Here is a 16,193-nt window from a genome sequence, read left to right as displayed (position 1 = left end):
CTTTCCCAAATCTTAATAACCCCTTAAGCAAGTGGAATGCTGTCAGACTTCTGTGAAACTGTTGTGGACAGAACATCTTAGACAGACATCTCCAAAAATTGATCTGCACAAGTTGTATTTTGGAGATACAAGCCAAAGGCACCAGGTGCCTATCAAGTCACTCTATCACTCCCCTCCTCAGCTGGGCAGGGGAGAGGAAACACAATGAAAGGCTCATAGGTCAAGAGAAGAACAGGGAGAGATCATTCACCGATTACCATCATGGGCAAAACAGACTCGACCTGGGGAAATTATTTAATTAATTGCCGATCAAATCATAGTAGCATACCAAGAAATAAAACCTTATAAACACCTTTCCCCCACCCCCCCCCTTCATCCTGGTCTCAACTTTACTCCCAGTTTTCTCTGCTTCCTCCCCCCATTGACACAGGGGACAGGAAATGGGGGCAGAGGTCAGTTCATCACATGTTGTCTCTGCCATTTTGTCCCCCTCAGTGGGGACTCTTAACATTCTTCCCCTGCTTCAGCGTGGGGCCCCTCCCACAAGAGACAGTCCTCCACAAACTTCTCCAATGTAAGTTCTTCCCATGGGCTGCAGTTCTTCATGAACTCCTCTAGCGTGGTTCCCTTTAGCAGGGTGGTCTCTCAGACTTCTCCAGGATGGGTCCCCCATGCAGTCACAAGTCCTGCCAGCAAACCTATTCCAGTGTGGGTTACTCTCTCCAGAGGGCCACAGGGCCTGCCAGCAGCCTGCTCCAGCACAGGCTTCTCACAGGGTCACAACCTCCAGTCGGCATCCCCCTGCTCTGACATGGGGTCCTCCAAGGGATACAGGTGGATCTCAACCATGGATCACTATGGGCTGCAGGGGGACATCCTGCCTCACCATGGTCTTCACCACAGGCTGCAGGGTAATATCTGTGCCTGAAGCATCTCCTTCCTCTCATTCTTCACAGACCTTGGTGTCTGCAGAGTTGTTCCTCTCACGTAATCTCACTCCTCTCTCTGGATGGCTTTTTTCCCCCTTCTTAAATATGTTACCCCAGAGGTGCTACCACTGATGGGCTTGGCCTTGGCCAGTGGTGGGTCCATCTGGGAGCTGACTGGAGCTGGTTCCATCAGATATAGGGGAAACTTTTGGCAGCTTCTCACAAAAGCCACCCCTGTAGCCCCCCTGCTACCAAAACCTTTCCATGCAAACCCAGTACATGTATACATACAAGATCTCAGTCCAGGTTCCTCATTTGAAGCAAGCTAGTGGAGATGGTGGATTTCATTTAAAAATCTTTCTGCATCTTATTTATGGATCTTTTTTGTCATTCTGCTTTCTTCCAACTATGAACAGATGGGGAACTTTCCATACCAAATGAAGAAGGAGCTTTGGAGAATGGGCAGCCTCTGGGCTCCGGGCAAGTGCTGAGCTCCAGCCAGGTATCCCTGCCAGCCCTAACAGAACTGGAGTCAGTCCCAGCATCTGTGGAACCCTGCTCATACGAGGTGCTCCCAACCACAGAGATCATGGATGGGACAGGTAACATCTTCTTTACATTATCATGTAGATACTCTAAGCTATTTGAAAAAAGTTTTTGACTTTGGTGTTGAGCCCTGAGAATTCTTTGTCAAAGATGAAGGTCTTCTGATATAAAAGGTGACAACATAGAGATGTCACTGAGTGCTCCACAAGAAATTTTGACTGGCTGGGCATAGAAGTAACCTCTACTTCTAAGCTGCTTTTGGAGTCAGACAAAGTTCCTGCACTTTGTGAACATGTAAGAGTAGATTTCCAACTCTCAGTCTACATCTCAGATGTGCCAATAAGCATTAGAGCAGAGAGCTGACAACATATTTGAACCCCGGGGTACAACATCGTGACCTGTAGCTGCCACATGGTGTTGGGTGATGTTCACACCGTGCATCTGTCAGTAACTAACACGTCCAGTTGCCCTACCCTAGGTGAGTCTGGCTGCATTTCTTCCCCAGCCCATGCAGAGAGACGGCAATGCTCTACATCAAGGTTAGCTCCTCTTTCTGCATCACTTTATGCTGCCAAGAGTTGTGGACAAAGGTCGAGTGAGAAAAAGTGAGCAGCAGAAGTAATTATCCATGATCTTGCACAGCTGTGCAGCCTCTTTGAAACAGAGTAGACCCTGTGAGGTGCTTTTACATTTACTGGATAAGTTTAGAGACCACCTGCTAACATATCTGGTCCTAAGCAAGCTGTGGTGACAGACCGTCAGAGATGTGACATTTTAAAGCTCAATTTGTGTTCAAGACGTGGGAATATATCCCAGCCTGACATAAGGGAGCTGGCTTCTCTCAGAGGTAATGGGAAATTTGGTTGTTGTGTAAATGTGTGTTACTCTTCCTCTTTCTTTCCTTCCTTCTTTCCTCCTTTCTATGTTATACAATGTTTGAGTGCAATCTATTAGTCATTCCTAATCTGCATTGCTGTGCTGCTTTTCTTGTCTTACATTGGCTGTATCCGCTGCTGCTTTGCTCGTAACGTTGTTGGGTCTATGATGTGGTTGTGTCCTCCAGTGTCTGAAGAGAGCCCCACATCCAATGAATCCGGCGTCCTCCTGTCCCAAGATCCTACAGCTAAGCCAGTCCTGCTACTTCCCCCCAAAAAATCTGCTGCTTTCCCTGGAGACCATGAGGACACCCCAGTGAAACAGTTGTCCCTCCTCAAACAGCCCCCTGCCCTGCCTCCTAAACCTATTGCCAGGATTGCCAGCCACTTAACTGGTAAGTAGGTATTCCTGGACCCTCAGCACCATTTCCCTTATAGGAAATACTGACATTATAGCAAGGTTCTCAATGTTCTTCCTCCTTCTGTAACACCGTTTGCACTTGTTTTTGTGTGTACTGGTAGTGTATGTGTTGTACCTAGGGCAGGGATCACGAAATCTTCAGAGTAAACCTTCATCAAGGTTGTTCCAGGGCACTTCCCCTCTCAGCTGTAATTACCTAAGATTGCTGTGGCATTTCCTAACCCTCCTCACTCCTATTCATCAAAATTTACCATCACCACTGAAATTTCAGGATGTGCTTTGATGGGAAAGGAAGTATCAAGAAAATATTAGGATATCTTTAAATGGCCTTAATGAGGAAAGGCACGGGAGTTGAGAGGAAGGGAAGAGTTTTGATTTCTCCTTTTGCCCTTTGTTGCTTGTACGCTCAACTGCCATATGGGCGGGTCCCCCTCCACACACCCTTTATCTTTCCATATGTTTGTCGTTTACTTGTCCCCCTGATCCTGACACAGGAAGTTCTGTCCCATAACTTCTTGCCATTTTGCTTACCTGCCTACACTGTCTGCCCAACTGCTCCCCCTTTCCACCCCTGCTCTGACTACTCCTCTCCCACTGGTGAGTCCAGCTCCAGTTCTCAATGACCAGGATTTTGTTGTCCTATGGGCTTATGCTGCAATTGATCTTTTACTGCTTGGAAACTAGCAACAGTAGACAACACAGGCTTCTTTATGTGTTCCCCATGTTTTCACAAGTGTCCAAACTTTTTGAGATTCAAAGTTCTAGGTACATGTGGAAGGAAGATTGGTGGGTTTCCTCTCTCCAGTCTCTGATTTAAACTGCTTAAGCAAAGATGTCTACATTTACACAGACTAAAGAAGGTTCCCTTAATACTTGCCTGCACCTTTTGAACAGTGTGCTCATAATTGCAGCTGCTGCACAGGAGGCAGCACCTCAAAATCCTAAGTCCAACACAAGGTGCATGTCTGTACTGGGGCAGCTACCAGTCTTGCCCTGGGTTGATCTTGTTTTATCGCTGCCCCGATATATTCAGGGCAGATGTGAGAAATGCTCAGCCCACATTAATACATTGTAGTTTGGGGTTTTTTCCTGAACAGTTAGTACCTGTTTTATTCAGGTTAATATCTATATCAGGAAAGAGCTCATTATGAAAGAGGATGTTCTGGTTTTCTCTGACATCTCTATGTAGTCTCTTCATGTTTCTGTTTGGATGACCACACCTTTTTGTTCTGTATAGTTCTGTACATTTTATGTGAAACCTCTTTACTTTCTTGCCTGTCAAAATCTGCACATAATGATTAATATTTAGCCTTATACTACAAACTGAAAGGGCAGTCCTGCAGCCTGCAAAGCCAGGCAGTAGTATTAATGGCTTCACATGAGGACAAAACCAGCTTCCTATGATTTCCCATAACACTCTGTCCCAGTTATAAGAAGGTGCTCAGAAATTAGGCCAACATGGAAGAAATAAAAAAATAGGAATAGCATAGGAAAAAACTCAGGTACTAAATGTCCTTCATTCATAAGCCTTTCTTCTGTAAGCAAAAGCAAAAGAATCAAAGGATGAGAGCTTCTGGTGTAGTTTTTTTATTTTCTGCAGCTGCAAATTTTGTGTGAAGTAGAATCAAGCTCAAACTATAAGTGAGTTGCTTGATGGTGATGACTTTCCAATGAAAGTGAAACAGAACTGTGAATTCTCTTACTTTGTGGTGTCTCATCCAGTCTTAAATAAAGTCTTGTATGGGCATATAGACAGTGTCTTGTACATGCATATACAGAACCTTCAGGGAAAAGGAACAGAGATGCAAATTTAGTCATAGAGCCCTAATTTAATTGACAGTTATTCCTGGTGGAACTGAAACCCTCATTTATACCTTCCTTATAAATAAAAGTGTTGAGCTTGTTCTTAAGGGTCCATTTACTTTGGTGGTCTAAAGGAGATACATGTTGCTCAGTGCCTTGTGTTCTCCACTGGAAATTATATTAGCCATTTACAATCTCTGGAAATGAGCAATCAATCCTAATGAAGCATCCTCATCAGTGAGAAGCGGAATTAATGCTATTCTTTTACTAATTACTCCAGAGACATCCTCAGCCTGTGTGTGAGAAAACAAGCAAAATCGGAATTCTGGCATTCGAGGTGCAGATTTTTTTCTGTTCTTGTTGCATACATATTTTTCTACTGAAGAATTTGTGAAAAGGTTGAAGGACAAATTAAGACATCCTAAGCATGGCTAGTGCAGAGTGACAGTGGTTTAATGGTCTGGTAGGTCTGTTCAAGAAGAATGTGAGAGATGTGATCCTGTGAAGGGTTCAGGTACACAGTGAAAACACAGAAGCAACTCCACTTCTCTTTAAATATGTATATGTATATGTGTACATAAGTGTATTTATTTCAGGAAAACATGCTTTATACAGGCCAATAAATTACTACAGGCATGGTCAGAAGTGGAAAAAAAAAAAGGAGAAATATTTTAAATAGAAATGTTGAGGAAAGAAAAGTTTGCTTTGAGTCTGACCACCTCTTGCTGTGAACTTATCCCAAAGTTCTTCAATAAAGTCATGAAAACTGACTTGCAGAGTTTGACAAAGGGCTTAATACGTGTTTTAGAAATTGAAAAGAAACATTCCTTACCTCTGAATGCATTTTGAACTGTCTCAAATATCTATCCACCTGTGCCAAGACAAAGATTGGCCTTTCAATTGATAATAAATGCACATAAAAGAGCAGGCCTAAATAAACACGTAAGAGCATGTTTAATCATGGGGAAAATGAAAAGAAAAAATGAAAAAAAAAAAAGAAAAAAGGAAAAGAGATTTGCCTCTAGCAAATATAAATCACACAACCTTGGCATGCTTCTTCTCAAGGCTGAGGTACTGTGGGGATGGGACAATATAGAAACAGAGCCAGAGACAAGAGCAGACTGCAGAGCAGCCACTGGGAGTGGTGCCACCACTGCTGCAGAAGATGCTCGGTGCTTTGCCTCACGCCGTCTCCTGTGGTCTTGATGATGCTGCCTCCACTGGGAATGTCCCTGTCACAGCACTGGGTGTGGAAGTGCCCACACAGCCTTAGAAGATAGGCAACCCTAGAAGAAAAACATGAACCTTAACTGTTTTGATATTTGTTTCACTGCTCTGCATTTCCTGCTGGCCAGTCACCTCCCGGTGAGCCCTGTACTGTTTTTTAGATATGATTATTATTATTATTAGACAATGTTCATGGACAGAATTTCTTTCGCTGGTTTATTTCTCCGATATCCACATGCAGAACCCAGGCATTTAGAACAACACTTACAGTTTCCTTTACTGAAAATGTAGGACAAACTGAAATAATCACCTGGGACCAAATTTAATTGGGGTGCTGGGACAAGGTCCCAAGATTATCATAAAATCTTTAATGGCCAAAAGTGATAAGACTCGTCACGTCTGATTTGATAGACCGTGGGGATGTAAAGCTGCCTTTGATCTTGATTCATTAAGCTGTTGATGCTCACCAGCATAGATAATGTTTTCTGAAATTAGTTTTATTTTCCAACTGAGTTACCAGTAACCCATAAAGTCCCCTAAAACTTCAGAAAACAAAATATATACCACTAACATGGAACCTCAGCAACATCTGAGTGTCTTTGAGCCCAAATTTAGTCTAATATTTGGGTAGGGTGTAGCTTTGGTTGTATCTGGCGACTTTAATATTGCATTTAAGCTTTGAAAAGTCTTTTGCATTCTCTTGCTTTCTTCATTCAAGATTTTGAAGAGACACATTGCACATTTTTAGTTCTGAGATTGTGCTTTCTAGTTATGTCTATGTAGAGTCAAAACTAATTCATAATTAGAGGCAAACATTTAGCAGAGTAGGAAATATTAGGTCCTCAAAAGTTACTTTTGATAGTGCAGAGAAGCCAAGAATGAGGTTTGAGAATGTGAATGCCTGGGGTTCTGCTGCATTGCCACAATGGTTGTTAGTGACAGCTTTATAAAAGTATTTGCAAATAAAATTTATCCTGTAAATACTCTCTGCAGTATCTTGTAGCGCAATAGTCACGTGTGTCAGAAGACTCCTCTGTAAATGAGCCCTTGTAAATAATCTGCAGGCTTCCTCCACTGAGGCATTACCTCCAGCTGCCTGCTCTGACAGGCTATGTTCATAAAGAGAGGTTACAATTCTCTCACTGTGTACTTGAAGGAGAAGAAACTGAGCAAAAGCAGCTCTCCTTCACCAGGTTCTCATGAGAAACTGGACTCTGATGCAGTTGCTCTCTCCATACTTCCTCTCTGTGCTGCTACCTGGAGGGGAGTACGTAGCACATACCAGCATCAGGAAACCTTCTCATCTTTGAAACCCTCTTCAAGGCCTTGCACAGGAATTCACACAGAGCTATACTTTTCAACCCTTTAGGCTAAGCATGCCATGCTTTTGTTCTCCAAATTCAACTTGAACCCTGGATGCATAAGTGATGCAGAAGAACAGTAAAGAATTTCTGTCTCAAATCTTCTCTGAAGACATGCTGCAGATCTTGCTGTAGTCAGCAAGAGATGCATGGCAAATCTTTGAGAACAGTTTTTAACTTGTCCTTATGAATCTGCTCAAAAACTCATTGAAATAAGAAAAGTGTCTCCCGCTGTTTAGGCACAAGTAATTACTGGGGAGAAGACCTGAAAAAGTAAAAACTGCTTGTCCAAATGCTGCCAGCAAATATCAGGGACATCACTCCATGTCCACTGTAGAGCTCCCTCAATAGGCCACACTGGTTTTTGCACTGGTTTTCTTTTCTTGCATGTTGCTTTACAGAATTAATAATTTGGATGGAATTTAAAGAGTAACTCATTAGCGTTATGACAAATTGTATTACTTGTAGTTGTATATAGTCCAGCAAAGGTCACAGTATAAGGTCATTCAGCTGGGAAGGAACCTCAGCAGGTCTTTAATCCAACCTCCTACTCAAAGCAGGGCCAGCTATGGGATCAGACCAGGTTGCTCAGGCTATGTTAAGCTGGGTCTTGAAAACTCCAAAGGATGCCACCTGCACAACCTATCTGAGCAAACCTGCTCCACTATTTGGCTCTTCTCATGGTGGGGAAACATTTTCCTTATAATCCAGTCTTGAACCTCTTTTGTTTCACTTTTTGTCCACTGCATCTCCTCCTCCCACCATGCACCACTGTGAAAAGTCTGGCTCCACTTTACTGATAACCTCCTCATCGGGACTGGAAAGCTGCTGGTAGGTATTCCCCCTGCAAGCTGTCTTTTCTCCAAGCTGAGCAAGGCCCAGTCCCTCAGGTGCTCTAACCCTCAACCATTGCAGTGGCCCTGTGCCCAGCTCATTTTGGGTTTTTGATATCTTTCCTGGGGCATCCTAAGCTTGCAGAGTAGTCTAGATACAGTCTAAGGAGTGCTGAATAGAGGGAGAATAGTCCTTTGATCTCCTGGCTGTGTTTCTACTTGTACCACCTAGGAGTCTTTTGCCTTTCCTTGCTTTCAGGGTACAATGCTGGCTTATATTTGGCAAGGAGTCAAGAAAGAGCTTTTGTGCCTCTGGCAGTATAGCAAACACAGCCAGCTCTGCCACAAGCCCAGGATTCTCAGGCATGTCCTCTTTCTCCATGCAGTAGTTGAACTGGGGCAGAATTTGAAGATTTTAATGAGCTTTTCTACCAGCCCTGCTAGAGCAACATTTGCTACCACACATCCAGAACTTCCTAGAACCTTGTCTGCAGCAGTTGTATCTGCAGCATGTGCCAACCAACTCTCCAGCCATCTTCAGTGACTAGAAACATCAGACTCAGTGTGCTTGGTGTTCAGCTCAAGTGTACCATAAACACACCAGAAGAACCATACATGAGCACACCTGTGCAACGAATAAATGTGTGTTTATCTATCTCCTGAAAACCCCAAAGGAAATGCAGCAACTGTAGCTGTTAGAAAAATGATCTGTGAGGAAGGGGTAAGAGCTGCCCTGCTTGTCAAAGGTCTGATGTGTAGCAAATATTGTGACATCCACAACTATCCTTTAAGTAATTTATTGTCATCAAGAGTGGGGAACTTGATGTCTATCATCTTTTTGACCAATTCTAGCATACAAGTTATTACACAGTGCTGAGTGGTCACAACCCCACTGGGAACCAACATCTTACAAAATTGCTCGTTATTCTCTTGAGTATGGAGAACCTCAGCTGAAAGAGATTAATCAGACTTGCACATCTGGCTTCACACAATTTTCTTCATTTCTCTTAAGAGTGCTTTGTTCAATGATTTAAGCCTCTGGTATTGTTCTGCTGAGAAGACACTTATCAAGATTCCTTGTTCATATTTTCCCTGTCCAGCTTCTTATTCATCTACAGATGACCATGGATATTCCATGCTGGAGACAATAACTGTTTCCACCCCTCACTTGTTCACTGATCTGTCCACATAGTAAAACTTGCAGTGCCAAAGTCTACATTACTCACGTTGGTGAAGATACACTGTTACGTTTCCAAGGGAATGGATTGAACTCTCCTCCCATTGTGGTCATCCTCCTTTTAACCATTTTTTTAAAACAGATAGAATTCTCCTGAAGGTGAAGGGCAGACAAGTAGATTTAATGACTCTGGTTCATTTTCAAGGATCTGTTTTGGTATTAGGACCATATTCAGGCTCAAGAACCTGGGTGTAAAACAGTCTGAATAAAGACATTAAAAATAATGTGCAGGATTTTTGTCAGGTGTCCAGTGGAGTCACTCAGCACTGATAACCACTGAAAACATGTTGATGTGAAGTATTTATTTAATTTTAAGGGGAAACTAAAGGTCCATACCTTTGTTATGAAGAGCGGAAACCAGAGTGTGCACATCTGATTCATGATGGAATGTGTGGCTACTTGGGATAATTAAGCTAGACTTGTTCTCCCATACAACTCCAGAGCTGCAGTGCCTGTGTCACAACTCAACTAAATGAATGATTGTGTGAGAAAATAAATTTTCATTATATTTTAGAAGGAAGAAGGAAGGATTTCTGTTTTGTTTATACTTGAACTATTTGACATGTCATACTCACTCTCAACATAAAATATTGCTCTGATCTTCAAGATCAAAAAAGGCAGCAAACCCAGAATACTTTCAGTTATTCTTTTGTCAAAAGCAAGAGATGCCTGCAGTTGGGATCTTTTTGAATCCACCGTTAAGTATGACTGCCACAGAATAATGGGGCATCCAGGCACAGGCACTGCCAAATGAAGACTTTAATTGAGATACTGCAAAAAAGGATCTTAAACCAACCATCAAAGCTGCGTTTGTCAAAATGGAAGTGCAGATCTCAGTGTAGTCTTTGTAATTCAGTAAGAGCTCTAGAAGTAAAATTGCCTGAAGCACAAATATAAGAAAAAGTCCACTTTGTTACTACAAATCCCATAGGAACCTTATTCTCAGGGCTCTATACAGTTTACTCTTTTATCTTTCTGTTAATTACATTTTATTGAAGAGGTGTGTTCTTTTATGCAGGATACCAAGAGGTAATATATACAAAGAACATATATGTAAGAAGAGCTTTGTGTGCTTGAATAGAAAATCCTGGAAGTGTTTTCTTTGTACTGCTTTGGCAAATCCATGAGTTATATTTCAGCCTTGATGGAACCATCAGAAGAATTTTTGCCTGCAAGAGACAGAGTGCCAAGTGGATTTGATATTACCTTGAAGGCAAAGACTTGAATTCTGCTCTCTATAACTCTCCCATTCTGCAATGTGAAAAGGCCACTTTTTCTCCATGTTTCTATGTCGTGGTTTAACCCCAGCCAACAGCCAAGCCCCATGCAGCTGCTCACTCACTCCCCCACCAGTGGGATCAGGGAGAGAATCGGAAGGGTAAAAGCCAGAAAACTCATGGGTTGAGATAAAGACAGTTTAACAGCAAAAGCAAAAGCCATGCATGCAAGCAGAGTAAAACAAGGAAATCATTCACTGCTTCCCATAGGCAGGCAAGTTTTCAGCCATCTCCAGGAGAGCAAGGCCCCTGTCACATGTAACGGTTGCTTGGGAAGACAAACGTGATCACTCCAGACATTCAGCCTTCATCCTTCTTCTCCCCATTTTATGCACTGAGCATGTCATATGGAATATCCCTTTGGTCAGTTAGAGTCACTTGTCCTGCCTGTGTTTCCTCCTAACTTACCATGCAACCGCAGTCTCCTTGCCAGCGTGGCAGTAAAGCAGAAAAACTCTGTGCCAAGACTGCCCAGCAACAACAAAAAGGTCTCTGTATTATCAGCCCTGTGTTCAGCACAAATCCAAAATCCAGCCCTATCCATCCTAAGGTTAATTAAGAAAATTAACTCTACCCCAGCCAAAACCAGCACAGTGTATTTCATCTTTGCACTCCCTTTGACTCCTCTATGTTGTTAGCCTATAAACACTCTGAAGAAAGGGAAAACTTACTCTCAATGTGTTGTTCCTAGTCCAGCAAAAACACTAGTATTAAGTGGATACTGTGGATGCAATGAAGCTGTGACTAGCACTAAAATAAATCAAAAGGTGTATCTGAACTTGGCTCTATGCATGGTCTTTTTCCACCTTATGATCCTCAATCATTTTCTAGAAGTGTTAGTGGTTGGAAGTCCTCCTATTCACCCTTGTGCACCCTGGCAATTAGATATGGATGGTAGTACAGGCAATATCCAGAATAGGGTGTGAAGGAGGAAAGAATAAAGGGGGCAAGGGCAAGGATAGTTAATACTAAGAAGAACCATCTGGAAAAGGACTTTTGAAATCTGATTGCACTGAGGAGGGTGATAACTTTTGGAACCTGGAGAGCAGCAGGCTTTCTTGGATCAAAAGAAGATTCTGGCCCTGCAATTCATTGACCGGGTTACAGCAAGAAGAGACCAAAAATCATGCAAACCTTGCCCACAGAATTACATTGCAGAGCCAAATGTCTGCGGTATTACAGGCTGGAAAGGGCCTGGTCTTGCTCCAAAGAGATAAACTTACAGTTGCAGCTCAAGGTGTATATATATGCTCTCTCCTTTGCTCTTAGCATGTGTTGTGAGCATTTCTCCCACCCATCTTGGCAACTACAAGCCCTCATGTTACTTCTTTTCCCTTCTCAAAATATTTCACAATGCAACTCCAAAAATCTCCATCCTGCAGTTGAGTTCTGGAAGAGAGGTTTTTAGGTGGACCTCTCATTGATTTCTCATTGAAGTCAGGGAAGTCTTTGCCTGGCTGGTCAACTATGGGGTTTAGTGAACATGCCTAGACTTAAAAAGGTAAAATTCTGTGAATGAGTCCAGAGAAAAGTGCCTACCAAAAAAATACATGAGTCCTAAAAATCTGCTGCCCTTTATATCTTTTTCCTCATATACCCTTCATTTTTCCAAATCTCTCCTGTTTAGTATTCGAACCTTATTTCTCACTTGCCCTGTAATGTAATTTTTAACACCAGATGTTTTGCACATTACAAAGCTGTAAGAAGCGTGACTTGTAGTAATTGCACTGCAATGCCTGAGAAGGATCATGAATCCCTGAGCTTTTGCTCTGTCAGTGACGGTGGTGAGTCATGCTGTAACTTCAGGAACCAAATTGCTCTCTCCCTGTTTATGGGTCTGTTGAGTGGAAGATATGCTTACCTCGCAGGGCTATTTTGGAGGATTTGGGCTTTAAAGCGTCAAAGCATGCCGCAAGCCTTGTTAAGCATTGCTTAACATGTTTGCTGAGGGGCGCGCACAGCCTTGGGATGTTTTTTGTGAGACTGAAGCACTGCAAAACAACAATATTTTTTCTGAAGACCACACTGAGTGTACGGGGTGCAGAGTCATCTGTCGCAACAGGGGAGGGGTGCACACTCCTGTGTTGACTAGCAACCTCAGTAGCTGCTCACCCAGGCTGATACTCTGATCTCCATCTTACTGACATGAAAATTAACACCAGGGCTCTCTTTCTTTTGTTTTAGATCCTGGCGCTCCTGTGAAACTGCCTTGTATGCCAGTTAAACTGTCACCTCCACTACCTCCAAAGAAAGTCATGATTTGCATGCCTTTAGGGGGGCCAGACCTCTCTCTCTCATCCTATTCCACGCAGAAGAGCTCCCAGCAGCCTTTGACCCAACAGCATCACACTGTCCTGCCATCCCAGTTAGCAGCTCACCAGCACCAGCTCCAGTACGGCAGCCACAGCCAGCACCTTCCTTCTGGGTCCAGCACGTTGCCCATTCACCCTTCAGGGTGCCGGATGATAGAGGAACTGAACAAAACGCTAGCCATGACCATGCACAGGCTAGAAAGGTAATGGATCAACTTTTAAAATTACATCTTGATGTGCACCGTTTTCTGCTAACCCTGGTATCTATATCATCACTTGAGTTACGTTCATAGTACTTGAATGAGGTGTATCCTCTGAGGTCTAGCAACTTCAGGGCAGAGTCATTCCTGGAGAAAGAGAAACAGGGGAAGAGCCTTTCCAGGCTTGTTTGACAAGTTTGTGGCAGAAAGGAGATAAAGACCAAATTTCCTGAACCCCAATGTCCTGTTCAAGGAAGCAGATAATACAGTCAGTGCTGAAGTTTTAATAGGACATGCCTGGCTTCCAATATATACTATGGAGTGCATAACTGCAGAGCTCCAGTTGTGTGTAGGATTGCTACATGCAAGGAAAGGAATGGAAGATTCATAAAAGAGCAGTAGTAATCCAATGTGCCACTCAAGCAGAGCACCTGATTAGTATTACCAATTAGCTCGAAACAATCTATGTGGACTTCCTACAAGTCACTTAGAGGGGTTTTAATACAGTATTTAAATTATTTCAATTCACTTAAATTAAATTATATGTTTGATCTTAAAATAACTATTTAACCCATTCCACAGCAGCTACCTTCTTAGCCATTTGCATCTGAAGGAGAGTAACACATTTGATCAGCCCCCACTTTGGGGCTGTTTTTTTTTACTGTCACTTGTGAGTATCTCTGAATGCTGCTCCAAATAGTCTGACTAAGTGAAGCATGTTGTATAAATGCAAGCTGTCCTCATAGACTGAAAGATCAGCAAGCTTTGGAAAATTTATTTCATCTCGTAGTGGAAAACTGAGGAAGTCCCAGAAGAGGAAAGGTAGTCAAAAAAAAATGACATGTTTTATTTAGTACCAAGGGCAGCTTTGTAGCCAGCTTGTTCTAGGAGCATCAGATCATCCTGCTCTTACACAGGAAGATAAAATATTAGGTCTAAAAGGCAAAATGCTTAATTATTTACCCCAATACCTCTTTGTGATAATGTTACCTTCATTATATTGCATAGTTTAAAAGAATTGGATTATTGAGGGCAAATTTTCCTTACTGCCTGAAAAGCTGTCAGGAGACCAGAGGCCGTCCCACACTGCCATCTTATTTCAGTACCGGAATAGTGATTACATCATGAGGTAAGGGGTGCAGGTTTAGTTTCTACAGCATGGAGGAATTCCCAGTTGGGGAAAAACTGCTGGGACTATAAAGGAGATTCCTATTCCCATCAGTAAAAGAACTGTAGAGGTAGAGTTAGAAAGAGCATCCACATTGCCTCTCCACACCATACCCAGTGACTGCCCATTTACCTCTCACATTGCCAGCGTGGCTAATCAGGTGCATCTGCATCTCCCCAAAGCTCAATGCACCAGGCACAGAGGGGTAGCTGTTGTATCCCAAAGGCTCCTTTGGGGCTACACTGCCCAGGCCATCCCCCGCTTAGGTTGGATATCTTACTGTCTGGCTCACACTGTGCACAGAAGGCACTTTGTTATCCTGAGCTCAGGGACATCTCTCAGAGTATGACTTCATTGTGGCATCTGTTGCCCCTCAGCAATGAATGCTCCAATTTCTAGTCATCCATCATGCTTATGTCTAAAAATACATTTAACTGATTTAAAGAAGGTGATGCTGTTTGTACATAACTATTAATTTGAAGCTGAAACTCTGCTGCTTGTTAAAAACTGAATAAGGTAGGATTCATTTCCCAATGTGAAGCAATTGCCTTCCATTGCAGAAGAAAATAAGAAAAGGTTATGGCACTGATATTTCACATTTAAAATTAATAGGAATCCTAGTTCATGGTATTGCAGGCAGTTGATTTTTCATAGCCTTTTTGTGTTGATGAACTGTTATTTCAATCATGGATTAATTTATTGAGTACTTCAGTTGTGCTCCTTGTCAAAACAAATCAATAACTTCTGCATTCAAAAGGGAGAAAATAGGGGATGACCGTTTCCTCTGCAAGACCAATTGTTCTTTTTATAGTACTTAGAGGTAAAAGTATTTCAAACCATATACATGTCTGTGGAGCTGTTAAATTCTTAAATTGCTTTTTCAAGACACATTGTGATCTAGGTACATTTGCTACATTTTCTTGAATATTTGTGCAGATTTTTAAAATATATTTATTTAACTTGGGAGGGGATTATTTGTACCAAATGCCAATGTTTTCCACTATTTTTTACAGTAGTTATTTTCCCTTAATTGTATAAAATCTGCATTAAACCCAAGAGAAATTACACTGCAATATTTATCATTGTACACTTCAGCCCAGAACTCTTGAGGGCCTGTTAAAACTGCAAAGATCCTAGATCTACTTCCCTCTGTTTAAAATTTGGGAGTGTGCTAACATCTGTTGCATGCATAGGATATGCAATGACACCCTAGTTTCCTGTATGAACTTTACAGTTGCTTCCAAGATAACAATGTACTGGGTCACTGCTGTTGGGTCAATAATCTTGAGGAGATAAGAGAGCCTGTCAAGTCTCTGAGGCACCTTCTGCGGAATGCTAAGGTTCATTAGCAGCTATTTTTTTTTTTTTTTTTTTTGCTAATCTCAGACATTATCTCAAAAGAATCCTACAATTTTACAGAATAATTGCCATGCTGCCAAAGCTGGTAATTTGGGGGATTATTTAGACTAGTGGGTTTTTTTAATAAGGAAGGATTATCTAGACAAGTACAGGTTTCTGCTTTAAATTTTTTTCTTTTCCTTCAGGAATTTTTCCTTTTCTTCCTTGTGTCTAGTTTCTTTGGTCCTGCTGCAGTGAAAGCTCTTCAAGGCCATTTAAGCTCCATTGATACACACTGAATCCATAACCAGTTTGTGTCAAATCCACATTTTGCCCAGTAAACTTTTATTAGACCTCACAACTCTTTTCTCCACCGGATCTGTAAGTGTGGACAGGAACAAAGAATGAAAGGCTGAAATATCCCCTTCCTCTAGCAATCTGGATTTTTTCCTTACACAGATAAGGTCTCTATAATTCAGATAGTCTAACACTGATAGCTGAAATCACTGCTTTGCCAATGAGCCACAAGCTTGCCAGAGAAAAATGAGCTCTCCCTCAGTAAGGGTCTGGAAGCCAGAAGTTATTTTGTTGTCTTTGACCTTGAGAAAACCACTGAGCCTCTCTACCTCTATTTTCCCCTCTGCAGGAGTGATTGCAGGTTACTGC

The 16,193-nt window shown here is 42.2% G+C and overlaps 1 protein-coding gene across 3 annotated transcripts in view; it reads left to right on the top strand.

The window, feature by feature from the left end:
* Positions 1-16,193, top strand: part of LOC114000590 (phosphatase and actin regulator 1) — a 147,139-nt gene that overhangs the window by 73,808 nt on the left and 57,138 nt on the right. For 2 of the 3 annotated variants that reach the window (XM_027745000.2, XM_027745003.2), the window contains exons 4-6: positions 1,346-1,531; positions 2,539-2,745; positions 12,694-13,024. In XM_027745000.2, coding sequence (XP_027600801.1) covers positions 1,346-1,531; positions 2,539-2,745; positions 12,694-13,024 — 724 coding nt within the window. The remainder of the gene's footprint in view (positions 1-1,345; positions 1,532-2,538; positions 2,746-12,693; positions 13,025-16,193) is intronic. The other variant, XM_039386661.1, reaches the window with a different exon arrangement.

This window comes from Pipra filicauda, unplaced genomic scaffold, assembly GCF_003945595.2.
Source record: "Pipra filicauda isolate LSUMZ 115617 unplaced genomic scaffold, ASM394559v2 scaffold49_size4853605_pilon, whole genome shotgun sequence".
Taxonomy (NCBI): Eukaryota; Metazoa; Chordata; class Aves; order Passeriformes; family Pipridae; genus Pipra; species Pipra filicauda.
This window is presented reverse-complemented; position numbering and strand designations above follow the sequence as displayed.